Source organism: Gobius niger, assembly GCF_951799975.1.
Source record: "Gobius niger genome assembly, chromosome: 9".
NCBI lineage: Eukaryota > Metazoa > Chordata > Actinopteri > Gobiiformes > Gobiidae > Gobius > Gobius niger.
This window is the reverse complement of record NC_136860.1, coordinates 37762193-37779600: the sequence shown is the minus strand read 5'-3', so window position 1 is coordinate 37779600 and position 17408 is coordinate 37762193. Positions and strand designations below refer to the sequence as shown.

Here is a 17408-nt window from a genome sequence, read left to right as displayed (position 1 = left end):
AGAGGTTCACAGATGTATTTGTGGAAGCGTCACATTTACGCTGATTTGGGCCAGACTGACCAGGGCTGTTTATCAGTCCCAGTCCTGCCCCTGGGTCGGAGTCACCAATACACACTAATGGGATCATGAAGAAGGAGCTAACAGGCTAACGGGCAAAGCTAACTGCGGGCTAACGTCACTTAAACAGTATTTACAGCCAAGTGAGTGAGTGAAAAAATATATTTCCATTGTGTGATTATTTGTACTATATCACTCTGTCCCTCTGAGCTAAATGCTAACTCAAATTCAGTTAAGTTTTTGCTTTTTGTGAGTCACATCATCGTATATTATGTTAATGATAAATAATAATAATATAAATGCCATGAATAGGACATAGAAGTACTTCAATATAGGGCCTTGCTTCTCCGTTCATGTGTATGGGGATAGAACGTTCAATGTAAACAGGTCCAAGATTCGACGGCTAATGTATTTCTATGAGAAACCCAGAAACCCTAAAAACAAAGACCCTGGAGCGCCCTCGAGGCTGACAGAAAGTAAAGCCGCCGTGCTGACCACCCACACAGCCTGAAAAGTCAAACACACATAAATATCACCTCCTTCCCCCAGACTAAAGTTACGTAACGCAGCTTTAAACTGGACCGAGGTCAGTTTTAGATCTGGCCAAGTCCTGACGGAGGATTTTTGTCTGGTTTTAGTTGTGTTTAGAGCCGGAAGTGGAACAAGAAGACACCGTTAAAGCTTATTTTGTTCCGATCGTAGCATAAAGCGGACGCCATTTTGGGAGTTGGAGGGAGAACGTGTGAGGAATGAACCGTTTTTTAACACTTCTCATCAGTTTAGTGGAAGCAGGTTTGATCTGAGGGGCCCGGATTTTGCCCCTGGGCCGGACGTTGCTCACAGTATACAACTTTTAATCTGAAACTAGAAAGCTCCGTGTCCTTGGATCGTTATTTCACTCCACACATTAGGAGAAGTAAATGTTTATCCAGCGTGAATCAGCAGGAGGTGTTTTTCTGAACTCTCCCCCGGCGCGCGGGGTTTCCGGGCCGGAGCGTTTGAATAATGCATGGGGGTTTTTGGAGGGAAAGTTTTAAACGCGGCGTGACGTGATTATCTCTGAGCGAACTCGCACATCGTTATCGGGGAAGGATCTGGCGGCTTTCGCAACTTCCAGAAGATATGAAGTTACAAAGTGATGAGTTTGGCGTTTGGGGATTTTATATAAGCAGTTCGGGGGAAAAGCTCCAACAGACGCCGAACTTTCCAGTCTGTACTTTAAAAAACATCTGTGTGAGTTTGTTTCAGAGGGATTTTCTAATATCGACTTGAATTATTGAGCTTCACTGCAAAAAGTAATCTTGAAATAAGTACTTTTGTCCTTGATTTGAGTCTAGTTTTAAGAAATGGGTGCAGTGATTTCTAGGGCTGCAACTAACGATTATTTTGTAATGGATTAATCGAGTAATCGCTTGGCTGTGAATGGTGTTTTTTTGATGACATTATAGCCCACGTGGCGCTGCTTGAGGATGTGTTGATGGAGGAAACTAAAGGGAAATGTTTTTTGAAGGCTTGATTAATGAAATTTACAATGTCCAAAACACGACAGACCCCGAATATAAAATCAAAGCAGGTTTTTTTCATGTCATTTTTGCTCCATTTGAGTCTGTGTGAACCAGAAAACGATTAATCGATTACTGAAAATAGTTGTCGACTCTTTCGATAATCGATTAGTCGTTTCAGCCCTTGTGATTTTACTAGATTTAAACTAGACTCTCAAATCAAGGACAGAATGACTGATTTCGAGAAGAATTCACTTATTTCAAGATGAGTTTTTACAGTGTTTGAACGGCAAAAATCAACTTAAAGTAAATCCACACATTTAAACCTGTCTCGATTCATTATTTAGATTTCGTCACTGATATAAGCAATTTTTAGGTTATTTTTATATTAAAGGGATTTCTGGAGATATTTTTTCTTTTTGTAATTCATGCAGTTCTTATATTTGAAGAGTTTCGTGGCGCTAGGCTAGTGCATGTCTATGGTATCAGCTAGCCTGCATTAAACACAGTGTGACCCGCTCCACAGAGCACCTGAGGCACTGATAACACCAGACTCACCATATACATGTCTGTGTTTGGAATATAACTGACCTGCATCTCACTGCAAAAAGTATTTAACATCTCAGTTTGAGCACAATAATCCAGATTTTAGTTGTTGTGACTGGTTAAGAAGTTGTTGGTCATTTGTCCTGGATTATTTCACTTGTTCTGAGATGTTTCTGACTCGTTTCGATACGTTTCGTCCTTATTTCAGGTCATTTTCTTTGCCAATGGGGAAAGAAAATTGGTCTTATCTCATTGGCAATTTTACTTTCTTATTTCAAGCGAGATTTACCCTAGAACTGGTCTGAAATGTCCTCAAACAAGCAAAGGAAACTTGAAAGTGTCTAAATGAGTGAAAACCGCTCAAAACAAGAAACATTTCCTCAATACAGGTCATTTAAGCCAAAGCTTGACATTTACTTTTTGTAGTGCATATGAATGATCACATTTTGAGGGACTATTTTCTAGCAGATCACTCCGCCGCCGCGTAGCTTATACAACCACGAAGCTGATGCTGCTCAAATATAAGGTCTTTTAAATGACTCTATGAACACAGACATGTATATGGTTAGTCTGGTGTTATCAGTGATTTGCCTCAGGTGCTCTGTGGAGCGGGTCACACTGTTTTTAATGCAGGCTAGCTGATACCATAGACATGCACTAGCCTTGCATTAGCCTAGCGCCACAAAACTCTTCAAACATAAGAACTGCATGAATTACAAAATATCTCCATAAATCAGCAACACTCTGGATAACGAGGAAATGAGGCCTTAAGTCAAACATCCGGAAACATCCCTTTAAATCATGACTGAAAACTTTATATATATTCTTTCTCTCATATTTATCAGTATAATTCATATGTTTTTTCCCTCTTCACCTGCAGCGTCTCGTCTTACATTCTGGACGAGCTCCTGGTTTAGTCGTTTCATTCGCTGTAGCTGCCGAAACCAGGAAAAGCACTGAAACAGTTCTGATACTTTTGCCGCTTAGTTTTGAAGTAACAACATTCATGAAAAGTGGTGAAACCGTAGCAGCAAATACACAAAGACAGAGGCCGACACGTTTAACATAAATGAGACACGAGCAGTGAAGAACTCAGAATATTGACCTGGTTTCCAGGAGTTTTAGTTGTTGCACTTATTCTTCGACAAGTGAACACTTTATATTAACTACACCTTATTTAGCCTTAATAAACCACACAATTCATCATGATCTATTCACTAAGTGTAACTCATACTTATTACTGAACTACTACCAGTAATTACTGAGTGTTAGTTCATGATTACTTAAGGCTGAATAAGGTGTTGTTATTACAAAGTGTTTCCAAAATGACTTATTTTGTTCTTATTTCAAGCAAATACCCACTGAGCTGCTAACACTCTTTCCTCATTCCGAGAGCCTTTTCTGTTGGTGGGGGGCCCTCTGGTGGCCGCTCAGTGCACTACATACTAGGAGAGAGGCACCTGACATCTCCCATAATGCACTTCTCTGCATAAGTTTTCCTCAGAACAGCAGCTGAGGTTCTTTAGGTCATGAGAGAGTTATAATAAACCGGTTTCACTTTAGGAATATAATCTGGTGGAGTCATGAGTAAAAACATCTCATTATAAGTGAACATTAGGGAGCCGTGACTCACTGAAGCAGCAGCAGGAGAGGGACGAACAGCGCCACGGAGCATCAGTGGACACATGGTGTAACTGCATCACCACAATCATTAGGAAGACTGTTTATCAGGCGTTTACTGCAGGATTCTGAATAACGGGTTGGTTCATGGGGCTTATGACTGTTGGGGCCCCAGGCAGCTCCACAATAGGCTAATCTTCCAGCAAGGTTTTAAGTAAGGGATAATGTATAGAACGCTGGTCATTATTGGGAAAATAAGCACCGTCAGGGCGAGCCGGACCCCGACGTGGAGGGGTCCGGCTCGCCCTGACGGAGGTGCAGGTGGAGGAGGTGGTGAATCTCTGGGTAAGTTGAAAGTCAGACTCACGATTCCCCGACTTCTCTCTCAGTGACAGGACAGATAGTGTCGCTGCTACGTACGTGCGGAGTGATATGAAAGCACCAACTCAGACGTGCTTTATCAGGAAATAATGACCGGGAGAACGATGGGAAATCCTAGGGCTGCTCGATTATTGAAAAAATAATAATCACGATTATTTTTGTCATAATTGAAATCACGATTATTCAAACGATTATTTGTTGCCTTTAAAAAATCCATCAAAAAAGTGACAAAAATCCATCAACAAAATGACAAAAATCCATCAAAAAAAATGTCAAAAATCCATCAAAAAAATGACAAAAATCCATCAAAAAAAAGTCAAAAATCCATCAAAAAAAAGTCAAAAATCCATCAAAAAAATGACAAAAATCCATCAAAAAAATGACAAAAATCCATCAAAAAAATGACAAAAATCCATCAAAAAAATGACAAAAATCCATCAAAAAAAAGTCAAAAATCCATCAAAAAAAATGACAAAAATCCAAAAATTAAAAATTTGAAAAAAAAAATTGAAAAAAAAAAAAAAATTGAAAAAAAAAATTATAATCGATTTCTTGCGATTATGCTAATTTTGTAATCGTTTACTGTTGTAAATCGAAATCGTAATCGAATTTCGATTAATTGCACAGCCCTAGGAAATCCCATTCAAATCAACGGAGCTTCTGCTTACGCTGTGCAGAGCCGTAAAATAAAACATAATGTGTAAAACAGTGAAAACCAGCTTTCTTTGTTAGTTAAAGCTTATTTCTTGTAATAGAATAGTTTGTTTTGCCGCCATAAATCTACGTCGTACTTATTTATTTTACAGCTTTTATGCTAAACATGTGGATCTGTGACGCAATTAAACCCAGTAAAGATTAATCAGAGCACGTCAGCGCTAGAAGAAGAAGAAGCCAACGTGAAAACTCCTCCTCCAGGTGGTTTGGTGATTACGTCAGTTGTGTTGAATAACCTCGAGGAGCTTTTGCTTGAATTAAGAATAAAAAAAGAGCAAAACTGCCGTTGGAAAAAGCATCTTTCGGCGCCTGATCTGATCCGTGCTGACAAAAGTAACGGAGTGACTGAGAAAACCTCGTAGACCAATACATTTATAATTTATTCATCACATCCCTCTTATCCACAGGACAATAAAACATAGAAATGAGCGTGAGGCGGGAGCACGAGTCCTGTGTTCAGAGTGTGTCGGTGGAAAGAAATTGTGCGTTTTTTACTCGAGTTGAGTTGAGAGAAAGTGAAAGACAAAGGAAACTGTACATCGTGAAGAAAGTTGAAATTGAAGTCAGGATTTTGAGTAGTTTTAACAAAGTCAGATTAAGTCGCTCGTTAGGGCTTTGATATTTGGTTTTCACAAATATTTTTTGACATTTTCTTACTTGGGGGGGAAAAAAGAAAAGAAAATTAATATATTATTTTGTTTTAAGTGCCATTAAAGATCAAAAATGGGAGATTTTGAGAGTCCCACTTTGGATTGAAGTAAGAAAAACATCAAATCAGAAAAAGCCCAGTAAAAATCCAGTGTTTCCAACAGATTTCTGCAGACTTTCAATGGAAAAGAGTCAGATTATCATTTAAAATTGTACTTTTTGTCTCTATTAAAGGCCTTTTTTGTTAATATAGCAGGTAATATACATTTCTGTTATGAAAACAAGCCAAGTTATACAGCTATGCGGCCCTAAGAGGAACCAAATCTAATCTAGTTCAAATGACTCTAAATCCTGAGTCCAGGTAAGTTGAACTCGTGTATCTTTTCGTTGCAGCGTAGGATGTGGTGGTTTGTACGTTTCTGCCACCTGGAGCGGATGAAAGAGGTGTTTTCTGTCCACAGTTGGGTTTTGAAGGAGGACAGAGCAGCAGGACACAGGGGACACGGGGGCGGAGTTTAAATGGGCAGCTGGAAGGTGATGTCCACCTGGGCTTCCTTCGCCAACGACACGATTTCAGAAAGCTTCACGACCTGCGGGGAGATCGGATGTGTTACGGTCATTCACTTCTTCCTGCACTCTGGAGGTATTTGTCTGAGATGGAGGAAGTAGAAGGTCTATATGACTCCACTACTCGAGGTTCAGGGAATGTTCAAAAGCAGGTTTTGCTGAAGTTTTCTGTCAATTTTCTTTCAGTTTTACATTAATTCTTGCTCAAAATGTCAAATTTCATTGTGTGCACCCACATGTAGGGGGAGGAAAATACTTAATTTAAACATGTTTAAACTCTGTATAGTCCCTTTAAAGGAACAGGCCACCATTTTTCCATACTGAAATATGTTCTTACCTGAGCTTAGACGAGTCTGTGAAAGGCGCTACATAAATAAAGATCTTCTTCTTCCCTGCCTGGCAGGCACGTGCACAGATAGAGCCCAGGTGGTGCTCAAGCACCTGCCCCTCTGCCCTGTGCCCTGTAAGTGCCCTTCTCAAGACCTGTTTTTTTCTCTCCCCAATATTAAGTATTATTTATTTTATTGTTCTTAGATATTTGCCCTTTTAATGTTCAGCAACGTCATATCGTGCTTCCTCCTCTGCCTCTGAGCCGCGGCGGCGCTGACGCTCCTGATCCCAGAAGGGCATCTGTGCTGTCCCCGTGTCTCCCCTGTTTGAGAAGTTGGTACAGCCCAGCTCTGTGAGACGCGGGAGTAAAGTGAACTGAGTAAATTCGGTAACTTTATGAATGAACCAGCGCGACATGACTGGATTATTAAAGGAAAAGGAAACGAGAGGCCGTCGGGGCGAGACTGTCAGCGCCGCCGCGTCGAGACCGTCCGGATAAAGCCCGCGGTAACAAGTCACTCACTTTAGCGGTTCTGTTTGTCGCTTTAAAATGTTCTGAAAATGAGCTGTATTATTCAGACTAAATCAGGGCTGAGGGTAGACCAGGGTCAGAGCAGTGTGAGCTGAGCTGAGGAGAGAGAGGAGAGAGGAGGTGAGGAGGTGAGGAGGAGAGAGGAGGTGAGGAGGTGCCTGGGCCCAGGATTATTGTTATTTAACATATTTTTGACATGGACAAAAATATCCATGTCATGGGGGGGGGGGGGGCGCACGCCACTGCTGCCTGGTCTTTGTGTGTGCGCTCAGTCACGCAAAACAACCAACAAGATGTTGTTAGCATTTTGCCTCTCCACAGGTGTGCATCAACTGGTTTAAGCTCAGGTAAGAACAGATCTCAGTGTGGAAAACGGTGGCTGTTCCTTTAAGAACTCAAACCTGGCACAGACGTCTTTAACTAAACTGAAATGCTTTTAAACCTTTTGGAAACGCTGTGTTAGATTTCAGCCAGAACAGGACAAAGCTGGACTGTGAAGTTATGTGAGAGAATAACGTTATACTAAAGAGAAAACCCCTCCCACAGTGTGAATGAAGCATATGTGTCTCTGTGTGGGAGCAGCAGTACCATTTTAGCAGCTTCGTCGAGATCGTCACAGGCCAGGATCTTCAGAGGGCTGGCAGCGATCAGGGCTTTGGCGTCGTCCACTCGGGTTCCTGCGGCACAAAAACACGTTTCAACAACCACACCACGCACTGGCTCAGGCACAGCACACGGCATGGGACACGGGACCGTTCTGGAGGATCTACAGCTCTGCAGAACACATTTATAAGTCGGTCAGGAAATACTTATTTACAGGGGCTTGTCAGGTTCGCGTGGGCGCCGCCATGAATAGGCTGCGTTCCCGTGACATCACAACATTCTAAAGAGCCATAGTTTAACATTGAGGTGGAGGTCAACTGACGGTAACTATGGTAACTGTGGTAACTGACAAAATGCATATTTTTATGTCTTTGTTTTTTGGCTCATATCTCAGTCATTACTGGAGGAATCCACATGAAACACAAACTGTCACAAAGTTCATCGTCTCCTCTGTCGGCTCATATGAACTAATGTCCAATTATTATCTCTAAAAAATGTCAAAAAGTGGTGACAATATGTGAAAACATGACCGTGATGTTGTCCAATAGAAAAGACTTTCAGACAAAAAAATAATCTCACAGGTTTGTGAATCCGATCACGATCAGACACTGAAGAGGAAAAACATTTGTCATTTTTCGTTTTGGAGATTTCTTCCAAAAACTGTATTTCTCCCATAGAGTTGCATTGGCCCCGCCCTCCACCTGACATTATGACATCATCACGTTCTAAATCGTGAACGCCGCCTATTGTGCCCGCCCCTTTTCTCCTATGTGTTAACCTGGGGCTGGAGAAGTCCACATAAAATCAGTCTCTACAGGAAAACAAAGCCGTTTTCAGGCCGACAGAGAAACGCTGCAGAGTCGACATGTCGGAGCAAACGAACATCGGACATTTTACACAAATCAATCGACTAAACAGATTATTTCCCCTCGTTCTCCGTTAAAATGAACGGGCCTTGCGCTCGACCGGAAGTGTCTGGACAACGAGGCGCCGAGACAACGCGAAAAGTGGCAAAAGTGGGCGGGGCGGAACAAGGTGAATATAATGGAGAAGAAATGTCTGATAAATGAATAGTAACCGGCTGTGATTTGGCCCCAGCCTGACTGTGGCTTCAGTGATAACGGCGGCTTGTTTTGCACTTTACAAGTCTGTGTCACAGGTTCCTCGTAGACCTGTCCCGGGGCAGACGGTCCATTTGCCACGGGACTGTGTGGTGTTTGTGTCCTGGGCTCTTGTTGTGTTGGTGCCCTCTGCTGGACACGTGTAGAACTCTGTCGAACTCTTTTTCAGTTTTTTGGCACATTCAGGAAGTGGTGAACTGAAGGGCAGGGGCTGGATCCGCGCGCCTGTTTGACACCCCTGATGTAAAGGATACGACAGACTCCAATTATTATTCTTTACTTTTATTTCATTTTAAGTTATTTTATTACATTTCACTTTATTTTATCTCTTACTTTCATTTGTCTATTGTGTTGTTTTGTTAAATTGTCTGTCCTTAAAATAAAAATGACTAATCACATTATGGCTCAGGTTGCAAAAACTTAACTCAACATTAGGATATTTAAATAGACTGTGAGCCATAAACATCAAACTGTAACAAACTAAGTAAGGGATAATGTATAGAACGCTGGTCATTATCGGTAAAATAAGCACCGACCGGGCGAACCGGACCCCGACGCGAAGCGGAGGGGTCTTGTTTCGCCCTGAAGGTGCTTATTTTCCCGATAATGACCAGCGTTCTATACATTATCCGCTTATTATTCGGCCATTTGCAACTGAACACACACAACATAAACTTCGTACACTTTTATGAAGGTCCAAAGGTTTATTTAACGACTTCCGCGGCAAATATTTCCCAAAAGTTTGCGCGTTGCTCGGCAGCGTTTGGCTAGGCTAGAAGCAGCAAGGCTAGCAGCTAGCCTAGCTACTTAGCTGAAGGTGCAGGTGGAGGAGGTGGTGAATCTCTGGGTAAGTTGAAAGTCAGACTCACGATTCCCCGACTTCTCTCTCAGTGACGGGACAGATAGTGTCGCTGCTACGTACGTGCGGAGTGATATGAAAACACCAACTCAGAGGAACTTTATCAGGAAATAATGACCGGGAGAACGTTGGGAAATCACATTCAAATCAACGGAGCTTCTACTTACGTTGTGAAGAGCCGTGTAATAAAACAAACTAAAGCTGGACATTTGTCACTTTGCTGTAATGAGTCTATATCATATATTAGTTTCACATTTAAAGTTGAACAACAGAAATAAATGCACTTTTTCATGATTTAATTACATGACGAGCCCCTGTATTGGTTTATTTGGTCGGGACAGTGCATGTTAATGAACACACATGGGTCTCATGCATGTAAACACGCCACGCCCGATTAGCCTTGGGCTAATCCAGCCGTCGTCCCCCATGAACACCTTCATCCTGTCCTATTGTACATGTTTTTAGTGGTAGGGGAAACCGGAGCGTCTACAGGAAACCTAAGCAGACACGAATCAAACCCAGGACCTTCTAGCTGTGACGCACGAGCGCTAACCGCTAACGCTAACGCTAACGGCTGCGCTACCGTGCCATCGAAGAACAGCTAAACTAACACAAGAATCTCATTGGGCGGCAAAGTATCAGCATTTTCTCAAAAAACGATGTATCATTACATCCCAGCACAGTCACAGACGTCAGCCTCCTCTGAAGCACCTCTGCTATCAAGATACTGGACAAGAAACCTGAGAGGCTTTATTGTGATATCACACAAAAGCACAAGCGTTTTACTTAAAATGCTGTACATTTTAGCATTTGTAAATTGACTTATTAGTGTTTGAACAACAGTGTCACCGCTGTTCTCTAGGGCAGTGTTTTTCAACCACTGTGCCGTGAGATATTGTCTGGTGAGCCTTGGAAAATTATCCAATTTCACCTAGTTGTTTTAAAAAAAAAAGAAATTCATTATTATCCGCAAATAATGTACCGTTTTGGAGTGTCTGTGCTTCTAGAGTAGAGTAACCATGTGATAAATACTCCATATTCGGTCGCTAACATCTGTGAAACAAGAGAATTAGTGATGCATGGATGCGGCAGGTGGCGGTGACTGTGGCATTGTGGGTAGTGAGATTATACAGTGTTCCTATTCAAGACACTTTGATGTGAACGACTGAATATCGGCTACAGGGTCACATTTTTTATATTTTGTGCTGGTGGAGCCTCGGGATTTTTTCAATGAAAAAAATGTGCCTTGGCTCAAAAAAGGTTGAAAAACTCTGCTCTAGGGCTCAGACTATTTAATGTACGATTTTATATCTGATACATTTAAATGCAGAAATTGCTCAAATGAGTGAAGGAAGTCATGTTACTTTCAAAAAATATTACTTTTTGAATGTATTCAGAGCACGTCTGGGGGGGACAGCCACCTGACTAAAACAAGTGCGGGACGGAATCAAATAAAGTCTATTGAAACACACAATTCTGATCAGTGACATCCACCATCTATTCTTCTGACATACGTATGAATTTATGCTCTACCAGTCATGGGCCGGATGTGGCCCAGGTCTGCCTTAAAAGGTTTGTTTGCAGCTATGTGTTGGTTAAGGAAACACCGAGCATGCACTGAATAAAATGAAAATAAAGAGAAACGAAGTGAATTTAAAGTTTCTGCTCGCTCAACACCAAAGAGCACGACGTCACTGAACAGACATTAGACACAAAACTAAACTAAACTAGGGAAATCATGACAAACTGTCTTTTTTAAGTTTTAAGACTTTTTGTTTGGACCGTTGTGAGTAAATCTCCGTCCTGAAAGACTTCTGTGATTTGCCATATTGTAAATTCGGTGATAAATTGCACAGCCCTGAAGCAAACGCGTTACAGAACAGGTGTGGTGAGGTTTAAAATAAAGGGCTGGCGTGTTTTAAAGGGTAAATTACTGAATAACTCCCTTTGTGATCATCTTAAAGAGGTGATAATTCATCTTTCAGGCTTTGAGTGAGTCGATAAGTCGCACTAAATAATCCCTTCCATATTTGCTCGTCTCTCTCCCACAGAACACTGTGGAGCCTCCAGTCCCACAGCAGCAGCAGCAGCAGCAGCAGCAGCAGCAGCAGCAGCAGCAGCAGCAGCAGCAGCAGCAGCAGCAGCAGGATGTAGGAGCTGTGTGGAATGAAGGATGTAGGAGCTGTGTGGAATGAAGGATGTAGGAGCTGTGTGGAATGAAGGATGTAGGAGCTGTGTGGAATGGAGGATGTAGGAGCTGTGTGGAATGAAGGATGTAGGAGCTGTGTGGAATGAAGGATGTAGGAGCTGTGTGGAATGGAGGATGTAGGAGCTGTGTGGAATGAAGGATGTAGGAGCTGTGTGGAATGAAGGATGTAGGAGCTGTGTCGAATGGAGGATGTAGGAGCTGTGTGGAATGGAGGATGTAGGAGCTGTGTCGAATGGAGGATGTAGGAGCTGTGTGGAATGAAGGATGTAGGAACTGTGTGGAATGGAGGATGTAGGAGCTGTGTGGAATGAAGGATGTAGGAGCTGTGTGGAATGAAGGATGTAGGAGCTGTGTGGAATGGAGGATGTGGAGCTGTGTGGAATGAAGGATGTAGGAGCTGTGTCGAATGGAGGATGTAGGAGCTGTGTGGAATGGAGGATGTAGGAGCTGTGTGGAATGGAGGATGTGGAGCTGTGTGGAATGAAGGATGTAGGAGCTGTGTCGAATGGAGGATGTAGGAGCTGTGTGGAATGGAGGATGTGGAGCTGTGTGGAATGAAGGATGTAGGAGCTGTGTGGAATGAAGGATGTAGGAGCTGTGTGGAATGGAGGATGTAGGAGCTGTGTGGAATGGAGGATGTAGGAGCTGTGTCGAATGGAGGATGTAGGAGCTGTGTGGAATGGAGGATGTAGGAGCTGTGTCGAATGGAGGATGTAGGAGCTGTGTGGAATGAAGGATGTAGGAACTGTGTGGAATGGAGGATGTAGGAGCTGTGTGGAATGAAGGATGTAGGAGCTGTGTGGAATGAAGGATGTAGGAGCTGTGTGGAATGGAGGATGTGGAGCTGTGTGGAATGAAGGATGTAGGAGCTGTGTCGAATGGAGGATGTAGGAGCTGTGTGGAATGGAGGATGTAGGAGCTGTGTGGAATGGAGGATGTGGAGCTGTGTGGAATGAAGGATGTAGGAGCTGTGTCGAATGGAGGATGTAGGAGCTGTGTGGAATGGAGGATGTGGAGCTGTGTGGAATGAAGGATGTAGGAGCTGTGTGGAATGAAGGATGTAGGAGCTGTGTGGAATGGAGGATGTAGGAGCTGTGTGGAATGAAGGATGTAGGAGCTGTGTGGAATGGAGGATGTAGGAGCTGTGTGGAATGGAGGATGTGGAGCTGTGTGGAATGAAGGATGTAGGAGCTGTGTGGAATGAAGGATGTAGGAGCTGTGTGGAATGGAGGATGTAGGAGCTGTGTGGAATGGAGGATGTAGGAGCTGTGTGGAATGAAGGATGTAGGAGCTGTGTGGAATGGAGGATGTAGGAGCTGTGTGGAATGAAGGATGTAGGAGCTGTGTGGAATGGAGGATGTAGGAGCTGTGTGGAATGGAGGATGTAGGAGCTGTGTGGAATGGAGGATGTGGAGCTGTGTGGAATGAAGGATGTAGGAGCTGTGTGGAATGGAGGATGTAGGAGCTGTGTGGAATGGAGGATGTGGAGCTGTGTGGAATGGAGGATGTAGGAGCTGTGTGGAATGAAGGATGTAGGAGCTGTGTGGAATGGAGGATGTAGGAGCTGTGTCGAATGGAGGATGTAGTAACTGTGTGGAATGGAGGATGTAGGAGCTGTGTGGAATGAAGGATGTAGGAGCTGTGTGGAATGGAGGATGTAGGAGCTGTGTGGAATGGAGGATGTAGGAGCTGTGTGGAATGAAGGATGTAGGAGCTGTGTGGAATGGAGGATGTAGTAACTGTGTGGAATGGAGGATGTAGGAGCTGTGTGGAATGGAGGATGTAGGAGCTGTGTGGAATGGAGGATGTAGGAGCTGTGTGGAATGAAGGATGTAGGAGCTGTGTGGAATGGAGGATTCCCCTGAGGACAAAGTGGAGGTGCCAGCTCCGTTTTAGATCTCAGCGCGAAACCAGCCAGCGCCGAAATATCAGCGGAAACGCGGCACCGAAAAAACAACCGGCGCTGGAGTCTCACGAGCCTCATCTGAGCCGGAATAAACCATGTTTTCTAATCGCACGGCGGCTTTGACTCGGCATAACTGAGAATAACTGGTTTAGAGACAATCAGAACATAGACGTCCATTATAACTAAACTTAAAGGCCTGATTCTTTTGTTGAAACCAGAGAGTGAGGAAATACAAAAGCAGGTGCAGCTGACGTTTGTCCATCATAAACACTCACATTTTAAGTGGCGTTTGCAATTCAGCACCTGCCTTAGTCAATCAGTAAATCATTTTGGTGCAAACTCATTCCCAATTAGGGTTGTGCCGATGAACAATATCATCGTCCATCATGATGAATGAGCAACATCTCGATGTAGAGCCGCCATCGTGATGCCACGCCCCCTCCTGTCAGAAACACACACTGGTCTTCTGTGGGCCTTGTAAACCTACAAACTGTGCAGGGATTTCACTGTAAATTAAATCACGGATGTAACTAATATGCACACTAGTGTCAGTACCTGCTAGAAGCCATGATGTGTTCGCCGTAATTATTAAAGTAAAGACGCAGCGCTGCTGTTTCTGACGCACGGAGCTCTCTCTCTCTCTCTCTCTCTCTCTCTCTCTCTGCAGCTCAGAGTTTAACAGCGCCTGGTTTTGCTTTGCTGCGTACGGAAACTTAAACCGTTTCAAAATGACGAGATGGCGCTCACATCGGAGCTGGATGAGCGCGCATGGATTTGGATAATTCTCACGAAGGACCGAGAGAGGAGAGAGAGGAGAGAAAGAGGCGGTGCAGGAGGTACGAGGTTACGAGGTTACGAGGTTACGGACCGGGCGGAGCGGCTTCAAAAACGTGGCTACGACGCAAACGTGAACATATTGTCCCGTTCACCCACTGTTTCTTAAACATTACGTTAAAACTGAGCAAATGCAAATAATAAGCTGTGATTTACATTTGTATTAGTGTGAGAAGAGTCTTGGTATTGAGGAGTTGACGCTCTTAAGTCGTTCTCCTCTCACACTTTACGCACGAGTTTTAACACATTTCTGTTGCAAAAGTCGTGTTCATGACTTTGTTCAGATCAGGTTTAGTTTAGATCCATTTATCTGCAATCTCACATTTTCCTAACATACATAGTAATATGCAGCATATATAGGCTATGTAAAAAATGCTTATAATGAGAAATGGACGATATCATCGTCCATCACGATGGTTCACTGTAAACATAGTCAACGGCCAATTAAGGGGACATCGCCCAACCCTATTCCCAATAGTCTTAATACATTTCTAACATCCCAGTTCTTCTCAGGAAAGAGTTCATAAGCACATTTCACAACTTTTGAGGGTCACTGGGTACTGTTATATGTTTTTCCATACATGTAGTTTAAAGGGACTATACGGAGTTTACAAAGTAAGTATTTTCCTCCCCCTGCATGTTCCTCCATGTCCTAATGTGTAGACTGAGCTCAGACCTGTGTTACGTCGGGTCTGAGGTGCCGTCATGCACGAGCTTAATATACAAGCTGCAGTTACAAGTAAGACCTGAGGTGGCAGCAGTGAGTACACAATGTATAATATAATAGTGTAATATTGGCTTGTTGCTCGGTGTGGCTATGCTAGTTCCTCTGACCTGAAGTTGTGAGCGCTGGTACTTCCTGTCTGTGTTATTTTCCTTTAGAGACTAGCTCGGACCTACTGGAATAATAATCATATTGTCTAAAGATTACGTGGTGGGCAGTGAGTTCCCGGTAGATGATCATTTACTGTGTTCAAATCAAAACGAGTTCAGAGGAGACGCCTGTGATCATAAAGGATAGTTTGTCTTGAAGCTAAAGGCGAACATGCTATTTAAAAAAATGGAACAAAAATAAAGGACAAGATGGTTTATTTGCAGATTAGTTTATATTTGAGGCATCAAATTGTATAATGCATGAAGTTAATGTTAGCCTTTAGCTTCAAGACAAACTCACTGATCCTCATAAACACAGACGTCGCCTCCACTGAAATATTTACACTGATCACCAACTCTTTAACCTGCAGGAAGTGACCGTCTACCAGGAACTCACCGTCCAACACAGAATCTAGGAATGCGATGATTCGAACGGGTCTAAGCTCATCTTAATGGAAATGAACACGAACAGGAAGCACTCGCGCCCACAACTTCAGCTCAGAGGAACTAGCGTAGCCACATTGGCACATTGTTGTTTTTTTCTTCACATTTTTAAACTTCAGAATGTGTGAAACTGTTGGATTAAAGCGTCCGGGTGTTTGTGACTAGAGGAAGTTTGGCCAGAGCAGGTGCAGAGTTATTAAGCAGCTGTTTCCCCTCACACTTCAGAGCGTGCACCTGCTCTGGCCAAACTTCCTCTGGTTACAAACCTCGCCATCACCCGGGACGCTTTAATCCAACAGCCTTTCAGTTTCACACGGTTTGGAGTTTGAAAAGGTGAAGAAAAATAACAAAATGGTAAAAATAAAACAACTCAGTGTAAAATCTGGATTAGGATCAGTGCAGATTAAAAAAAAAAAATAGTCAAAGAGCTTTACAGGGACTATGCGGAGGTTAAAAATGTTAAAATGAAGTATTTTCCTCCCCCTACATGTTCCAACAATGTCCGAAGGTATAGAGCTCAGACCTGTTCACCACAACTGCCTCTACAATCCTGTCACTCAGAAAGCTGTTACTTCGGGTCTGAAGTGCCGTCATGCACGAGCTTAATGTAGAAGCTGCAGTTACACGTATGGCCTGAGGTGGCAGTAGTGAGCATAAAATGGCCAACTTGCATCGAGCCCCTGTAAGTGCTGAGATAAGACGGAAGCTGCCGCACCTTGTAACCGAACTACAATGGGGATCTTCAGGTCCAGGTCCTGCACGGCCATGATGATGCCCTGAGCGATGACGTCACACCTCATGATGCCCCCGAAAATGTTCACCAGAATGGCCTGGACCTGCACAGAAAACAGATCAAATCCAAGCCTTAAAGCTGCAGATTCACGTTTATACGAAGGCCAGACCTGAGCACAACCTTAAGGCCTGTTCATGCTCCACAAGACGCGAGAACTTTGTTCTCGCACCCAGAGCTGCGAGAACAAAATGACGTCATGTTGTTCTCGCAGCTCCTGTTCGGCAGCTCTGGCTGACGCATCAGCTCAGCAGAACTATTTCGGCAGGGCTGCGAGAACTCTGGCTGTGATTGGCTGGATTTTTAGTGGGCGGAGTTATTTTGGCGGAAGCGGGAAGCGAGAATCCAATGTTTACGTCCAAACACCGGTGCGGAAAACGGAGACAACACGGATAGTTTTGCGGCACCGCTCGCGGCAGTAAAACACTTCGCTGAAAGACAAGGACACGCACATGGCAACAAAGTCCTGGAGAGAAACACGAGGACGTTTTGGGCGAGGACGAAGAGGAAGCAGAAGAGCCTGGAGCTGCCTGCGTGAAAGAGGCGAGTGATACAGAAAAAAGTGGTTCAGGCTCGTGGACGGAGGGAGACCAGGCTTGTACATCTCATACCCTTTCATCAAACACCGGGAAACGTCACCAACATGTTCAGTGAAGGTTCTTGGATGGACAAACCTGTACTGAGCAACACAAACGTCAAACAACATGGTTTTACCGAGTGACACGGAGGAAAGCTTTTAACGTTAACGTTTTCTAGCATAATAAACCAGCGGGAGATGTGGCTGAACATGAAGTCAATCTTCAAAATGTTTGCAATATCGTGACTGATACATTTTATAATAGTTTGAACTCAAATGGCTCGTTTTATTTCGG

At 43.5% G+C, this 17408-nt stretch overlaps 1 protein-coding gene across 1 annotated transcript in view; it reads right to left on the bottom strand.

Moving 5' to 3' along the window:
• Nucleotides 1-5804: 5804 nt before the first annotated feature.
• The window catches only part of sucla2 (succinate-CoA ligase ADP-forming subunit beta), a 37591-nt gene continuing 25987 nt past the window's right edge, over nucleotides 5805-17408 (bottom strand). Inside the window, exons 9-11 of the mRNA XM_079563452.1 lie at nucleotides 16462-16582; nucleotides 7486-7574; nucleotides 5805-6058 (exon numbers count right to left, since the gene is read on the bottom strand). Coding sequence (XP_079419578.1) covers nucleotides 5984-6058; nucleotides 7486-7574; nucleotides 16462-16582 — 285 coding nt within the window. The 3' untranslated portion in view covers nucleotides 5805-5983. The remainder of the gene's footprint in view (nucleotides 6059-7485; nucleotides 7575-16461; nucleotides 16583-17408) is intronic.